A 7,743-nucleotide genomic window follows, 5' to 3' on the forward strand; every position below is an offset into this window, starting at 1 on the left:
TTATACTTTAATATTTTTCCTATATTGTAGGATTTTTTCTATTACGTAGAGGGAAAAGTCGTGAAGATAAATTTGAGGTCAACTTCTAAATGCTTTGGGAAAGAAAAGACACATGAAAGGAATTGATTTTGTGTTTCTTTCAGAGACCTGCACCCTGACCTGAAGGGACAGTTGAAAGAACTCAGAAAGCATCTCGTTGAGAGCACCAATGAAATGGCACCTTTAAAAGTCTGGCAGTTGCAAGGTAATAAAAATGTAGAAGAATCGTTCTAAATTTTACGGTGTTAAAAAAGTTAGAATTTGTATTTGTTCATATTTATTCACAGATTTTAAGGGTTGTGTGATTTACTATGATTTATCAGAAATGGAAGGAAGTCCTTTTGTAGACAGATAACACTTAGCAGAATAATATATATGTATGGAAGAGTACCAGATCTTTCTGTCTTTGCCCAGATGTGTTAGTTTGTAAAACTAGAAACAAGCTTGTCAGAATCTTTGTGTTTCTATATGTACACATTTATTAAACAGTTGGATGCTGAAGGCATCTCAGTATGGCAGGATGTGCTCTTGGTCCAAAGAACTGTATGTCAAAGTTTTTTTCCCAAGATAATTTACTAAAATCTTTTGCTATATTTTGTGATATGTTGTAAATTCAGAAGGAGGAAAAGGATTTGGGATGGATTAATCCTGTGCTGAATGTGTTTGTATGTACCCTAGTGTTTATGCCGGCAGATTGAGGAACGGCTACAGTAAACACTCTAGGGGCCTGTGAATTGAGTAAAACCTGGACACGCTCTGAAATGGTGGCATTCTAAGGCATTCTTAATTACCAAGAAAATAATGGGAAATCAGTGTTTTTTCCTATTTCTCATTGTGTTAGATTAATACACTTCAACTTCTGTTTGACGTTGTTGCAGATCTAAGTTTTCAGACTGCTGCACGGATCTTGGCTGCACCTGTTGAGTTAGCTCTCGTGATTATGAAGGATCTCAGTCAAAACTTTCCCACCAAAGCCAGGTAACACAGAGTAATACAGTTTTGAGGCAGTCTTCTTTTTAACACACGTCTAATTATGTCCATGCTTACGCCATGTTGAAGCCACTGAATTATGAAAATGCTTAGAAAATTAAAGTTCTGTTGCTACTAGTGCTGTACTACTAATGGTACCATCTTTTCAGGAAGGCACCCTTGCATTGTGTGGTTGAGGAGAATAACTGCAAAAAATCATGTTCCTCAGCAATAAAACAGAAGTAACAGTACCTGCCTTTCAGGATTAGATGAGTTAACAAAATTTAACATATGCAGATGTAACTAATCTAGGGTCTGGTGTGGACTCTAGTGCTTTTCTTCCTAAACAGTTTCATATATATCGTTTTAATCAGTCTTGATGAAGGAAATGAATTATAGAGGCTGACTGATAAAGGTTTGTCAGTCACTGATATAGTGACTGATTAAGGTTTTGAATGCAGCTTTTCTGCATTGCTTTCAGTTGTATAAAGGTCCTCTACTTCTCATAAATATGAGGCAAACTTGTTGTAAAAGCCACATTTTCAGAAACTTAAATGATTGTCAGTCCTTTACTTGAGTAATTGAATGAGGTGTTTTAACTGAAATGCTTTTGTAAATAAATTTGTTTACTTGTTTAGTCTTGGAAAACACTTAGATAGGACTTAAAAATCATGTAGTACATCCTTATTTAGTCGTGTGTGCTGTTGACACGTGTGTGCAAAGTTGCTTCAGTTGTGTCTGATTCTTTGTGACCTTGTGGACTGTAGCCCACCAGGCTTCTCTGTCCATGGGGATTTTCCAGGCAAGAATACTGGAGTGGGTTGCCATGCCCTCCTCCAAGGGATCGAACCTGATCTCTTATGTATCCTGTATTAGGAGGTGGGTTCTTTACTACTAGCGGCACCCGGGAAGCCCTGTTGAAGACATACATATGCTTAAAAAGGTTGAGGAGTCTGTAGCCTTAACTTATTTAACATTATCCTTTTATTCTATGAGCTGTAGAGATGATGTATAGGAATAGAGTTGCATATATTTAACTAAGTTCCTGGAAATAACTGCACTTCCATTAAAATCAGCTATTACTATTACTTTCCCTTGGTTTTCTATCTTATGATAATGAACAAATATACACGTCTGAGAGGAGAAATTTATTTTATCAGTTGTAAAGGTTTAGAGTTTTTTCCATTTAGTTTTTTTTTTGTAATTTATTGAACAGTGTGTTGTTTCATATAGGGAAATTGAAGTCATGTATATCAAATACTAAACCAATCACTGATAATGTTTTTCTTTCCTTAGAGCAATAACAAAAACAGCTGTGACTTCAGAACTTAGAGCTGAAGTGGAAGAGAATCAGAAGGTACTAACCAATGGAAAATAGTAGCCTTTCTATTTTGTATTATATCTTTAAAGATGCACAAATGTGAGTTAAATCAGTGACGTTTAATGGTTTTACTGTTTTATTAAAGATGATATTTTGATTCATTTGTAGAATCTTTTTTATACTTTCCGTTTTTAATCACAGTTAAATATGAATATAACTCAAAGCATCAAATAATGTTATCAGTTTCTTTAGAAAAATAACATCCCCCCTAACATGTCCCACTCCCTGTGTATCCCCCTTCCCAGAAGCATCTGCTTTCAAATCCTGATTTGTTTTGATATTTATCTCCAGATTCTAGCAAGCTTAAATTGGTACTTTCTCATTTTCCAGTCTCATGTATTGGCTTCTGTTACAACGGTGAGGTTTAACTTTCTTTCACTGCGCTGCCTCTCCTCCCACTGTCTGCCAGTACTTCATACTGGCACTGTCCCCATCTCTCTACTGTCCCTTTAGTTTTGTCATGATTATATCGGTTTTGATCCGCTTCACTGTGGACTGGTGGTTCTTTGTGTCTAGTGTTGTGCTGTGCTTAGTCGCTCAGTAATGCTCGACTCTTTGCGATCCCATTGATTGTAGCCCACCAGGCTCCTCTCTCCATGGGGATTCTTCAAGCAAGAATACTGGAGTGGGTTGCCATGCCCTCCTCTCTTTATGTCTAGTACATATCAATTATCCTGGGACCTTCCTTTAACCTCTTTTGTTGGATCTCCTATCTCTTGGATATCTATCCATGTCTTCTTTGATTTTGGTTTACTCCCTTATTTCGGTGCAGCAAATCATTCTTCATGAGAAGGGTTGTGTGTGAGGTAAATTCTAAGAAATCGGTTTTCCTTTTTTTTTTTTCTTGACCGTGTTGTGTTGCATGGATCTCAGTACCCTGACAAGGGATCGAACCCGCACCTCCTGCAATGAAAGGGCAGAGTCTTAACCACTGGACCGTCAGGGAAGTCCCTTCTGTTTCTGTTTTTATCAGGAGCTTGGCTGGGCATAGAATTCTAGGTTGGAAATTATTTAGAAGTTTGAAGGAATTTTGGTTTCCATTATGGCTTTTGAGAAGTCTGAAGCCTTTATATGCTGTTGTGTTTTTGTTTTTTTTGAATCATAGGATCTTTTCTTTGACCCTAGTAATCTGAAATTTCACAGTGATAATGCCAAGAAGGGCAATGCCAAAGAATGTTTAAACTACCGTAAAACTGCACTCATTTCACATGCTAGCAAGGTTATGATCAAAATCCTTCAAGCTAGGCTTCAGCAGTACATGAATTGATAACTTTCAGATGTACATGCTGGGTTTAGAAAAGGCAGAGGAACAAGAGATCAATTTGCTAACATTGTTTGATCATGGAGAAAGCAGGGGAATTCCAGAAAAACATCTGCTTTATTGGCTGCATTAAAGCCTTTGACTGTGTAGGTCACAAAAAACTGCAAAGTTCTTAGATGAGAATACCAGGTCACCTGACCTGTCTCCTGAGAAACCTGTATGCAGGTCAATAAGCAGCAGAACCAGATGTGCCACAACTGACTGGTTAAAAATTGGGAAAGGAGTACATATTGTCACCGGCTTATTTAAGTTGTATGCAGAGTACACCATGGGAAACGCTGGGCTGGATGAATCCCAAGCTGGGAGTTAAGATTTCTGGGAGAAATATCAGGGTCCTTAGATAGGCAGATGGTACCAGTCTGATGGAAGAAAGTGAAGAGAAACTAAAGAGCCCCATGCAAAGGGTGAAAGAGGAGAGGGAAAAAGCTGGCTTCAAACTCAACATTCAAAAATCTAAGGTCATGGCGTCAAGTCCCATCACTTCATGGCAAATAGAAGGGGGAAAACTGGAACAGTGACAGATTTTATTTTCTTGGACTCCAAAGTCACTGTGGATGGTGATTGCAGGCATGGAATTAAAAGATGCTTATTCCTTGGAAGGAAAGCTATAACAAATGTAGACAGCATATTCAAAAGCAGAAACATCACTTTGCCAACAAGGGTCCGTATAGTCAAAGCTATGGTTTTTCCAGTAGTCATGTACAGATGTGAGAGTTGGACCATAAAGAAGGCTGAGTGCTAAAGAATTGATGCTTTGGAACTGTGGTGCTAGAGAAGCCTCTTGAGAGTCCCTTGGACAGAAAGGAGATCAAACCAGTCCATCCTAAAGGAAATTAACCTTGAATATTCATTGGAAGGACTGATGGTAAAGCTGAAGCTCCAGTACTTTGGCCCCTTAATGCAAAGGACATTGGAAAAGACCCTGATGCTGGGAAAGATTGAAGGCAAAAGGAGAAGAGGGTGGCAGAGGATGAGATGGTTAGATGACATCATTGACTCAATGAACATTATTCTGAGCAAACTCTGAAATAGTAGAGGATGGAGGAGCCTAATGTGCTGCAGTCCATGGAGGTGCAAAGAGTTGGACATGAATTAGCAACTGAACGACAACAACGCCTTTTAAAAAAGTCTGTACTTTTTAGTGGTTGGTGAACCCTTTAAATCTGGAAAATCATTTTCTTTAGTTTTGGGAAATTTTCTGGACTTATTTCTTTGCATTTGGTCTTTTTGGTTTCTCTTTTCTGTTTTTCTAGAACTCCTGTTTACTCTTAATATGTTATACCTTCTTGACTTGTTTGACCTAATTAAAAATCTTTTATTTCTTGTTTTCTAGTTCATTTGCTTCTATTTTTAAACTTTCTGGGATGGATTTTCAGACCATTTGTTGAGATTCTTTTCTTTAGTTGACAAATTTTTAATTTACAAGGGTTATTGGATTCTTCTTTTTATGGTGTTACTTTTCTGAAGATATCCGTGGTTCATGTGTGTGTTTTCTTCTCTTTTCATAGTCTGTTTCCTTTTAAGTTGCCTTTCTGTTTGTCTTAGCCTCTTGTCTTAAATTTTGGAGGCTTTCCTGAGATACCTGGTGATCTCTCACTAACTGCTTGTATTGGAGAGCAAGGCAATAAAAAACCGATTGAAAGCCCTGAGAATGCAGCTCTGTGACTGTAGGCTAAGCTGATATGGCCATTTCTTAGGGCACTCCCGTGACAGATCTTTAAACTTTTCGTCTTAAGCTGGGTAGTCTCCAGAAAAGGATCTTCTCATCTTCTGCCTGGTAGGGTTGTTGAAGCCCAGTAGAGCAGAGCATTTGATAGCTTCCACTCAGTCACCTGTTTTCAGCATGGGATCCCCGCCCTCAGTTGTGTTTCATTTCTCATAGATCCCAGTCAGTCTTTCCCACAGTCACAGGGTGCTGTGTTCACAGCCTTTGAGTGAGCGGATGTGGAGTTTTCCTTTCCCATGTAAAAATTTCTGATTCTCATTGATGGAGTTTTCTATTATCTACCCTTCTCTTGCTTATTATTTATCTTCTGAGGGCAAAGAAGCAAAAGCTGTGGCTTCTGCATTGTTTTGTTTTATGTTTTTCCCACACAGTGCTAGATCTTAGAGTTCATTTCTCTTGGTCCACGGACTGCGGGGTCATGAAGGGAGCTCAGTGGTCCCTGCTGCTCACTCCCAGCCCTGGGAGAGCTTAGGGATCCAAGTTCTGTCCCTAGCATCTGATTTGTTTCTTTCCTTCTCTATTGTGTGGTGTCTAATATACGATTAACAGTGCTGGTTTCCTTGGAGAGAAAGAATTGAATGGAAAAGATAGAAGTCAATAGAAGCTATGATACGGCATCAAAGCAGTGTTTCCGGTGGGTTAGGCAGTTCTGAAGGCTGCAGGGGCTGTGGGGTCGTGTGTGTTCCACCATGACTGTGAGCATCAGTTGGAGGGCCCCTTAAAGGCCAGGCCTTAGAGAGCGTGGGTGCATATAGGTGCCACCCTTAGCTCAGCGACTCAGTTTCTTGATATGCCTTAGTTTGGAGGTTTAAGGGAGGTATAGGGTTTTGAAACCCTTTTGAATCAGATCCCTGGACTTCATCCAGAAGGCCAGCTGTTAGTGACTGCTGGCTCAACCTTGACTAGCATCACAGACAGGCAAGGGTATCAGAAAAGTAAATCTCAGCACTTGGCTTATTGAATACCCTCCCTACCCCAACATTGTAGGAAACACTGTAATGATCATTGTCAATATTTGTACATAAAGCCAGAAATGTGGAAATTTTTGTTGAACATTCTCTTCCTACTCCTTAATCAATTTTTCATATTTCAGTATTTCAAGGGAACTTTAGGGTTACAGCCTGGAGATTCAGCACTATTCATCAATGGACTTCATATTGATTTAGAGACACAAGATATATTCAGGTATGGATAAATATTTTTCACTCTGATAAGTTTTCATAATGTGTGGCTCCTTGTGATATGTACAGACTGTTGTTCCTCCTTGATGTGACATGCTGCAAAACCTGATGACTCATCAGCCCAGTGAGTGCGTTTAGGTAGTCCATATTCTGGCTGGGATGGGCAGAATGATACTTGGCCATTTTTTATCATAATGTACATCTGATAACTTGGACATTTAAGGTCCAAGTGTCTATTATTTGAATAGCTATCTTTTTGTTAAAACGTGGTTTAGGATTAAATTTCTCTAAATTGTCCCCATGAATTTTGGGGTGGGTGGATGTGGAAGACAAGTGGAATTCTGATTTTTTCTTTGAAATTAAAAGTGACATAGTTGACACTAAGGCTTTATAATAGTGAAAACAAAAGCTATGGTTGGTTAATGCTTCAGAAGAAACAGCTTCCACAGTAAGATACTTTTCACATTAATTTAATTTAGCTTTTATGTCCACACACTGCTTTCAGACCTAGTAAAAAATTGGTAAAGAACACATTAAAAGCTGCCCTCATTTTTACTTCATATTAAAAAAACCTTTAATTTTCCATACTATTACAAACTGTGTACTAGCTTTTTGTAAACAGTTTTCAATAATGCAGAGATAAAGGAACTAAACAGTGAAGTCTTCATTGCGTTTCATCTTAATTTAATCTTCCTTACCCTGCAAACCTTTTAAGTTGGATGTGAATTCCTCTACACCTATTTCTATGATCATATGTGTGTGGGCCTTTTGGGAATTGATACTGATATTGAAACACATATTATTTAGTGTATTTTTTGGTGTTACTAAATTATTTTCAGATAGTTATAGATTCATGTGCAATTATAAGAAATATCACAGGAAGATTACTTTAGTGTTTTTAAAAACATACAGTGTAAAATCCAGATTTAGGATTATTTCATCCTCAAATTGTGTTTGTGTGTAGTTAATCTCTATACAATGTATACATTGGCAAGTATAAATAAATATCAACCAAGAAGCAAGTCTTACCACTCTGTTCTGCATATTTGGACAAAATGAACCAAGGGAAGAACCTCCTCTTTTGACTTCTCAACTACTGTGAAGGGGCATAGAGTTTGAACTGATG

The 7,743-nt window shown here is 38.2% G+C and overlaps 1 protein-coding gene across 2 annotated transcripts in view; it reads left to right on the forward strand.

Moving 5' to 3' along the window:
* UGGT1 (UDP-glucose glycoprotein glucosyltransferase 1) overlaps window positions 1-7,743 on the forward strand; it is a 111,428-nt gene that overhangs the window by 22,501 nt on the left and 81,184 nt on the right. For both annotated transcript variants that reach the window (XM_010837951.1, XM_010837952.1), the window contains exons 9-12: window positions 144-244; window positions 918-1,017; window positions 2,305-2,365; window positions 6,530-6,621. In XM_010837951.1, the coding sequence (XP_010836253.1) occupies window positions 144-244; window positions 918-1,017; window positions 2,305-2,365; window positions 6,530-6,621 (354 nt within the window). The remainder of the gene's footprint in view (window positions 1-143; window positions 245-917; window positions 1,018-2,304; window positions 2,366-6,529; window positions 6,622-7,743) is intronic.

The sequence above is a fragment of the Bison bison genome, unplaced genomic scaffold (genome assembly GCF_000754665.1).
Source record: "Bison bison bison isolate TAMUID 2011002044 unplaced genomic scaffold, Bison_UMD1.0 scf7180017864088, whole genome shotgun sequence".
Taxonomy (NCBI): Eukaryota; Metazoa; Chordata; class Mammalia; order Artiodactyla; family Bovidae; genus Bison; species Bison bison.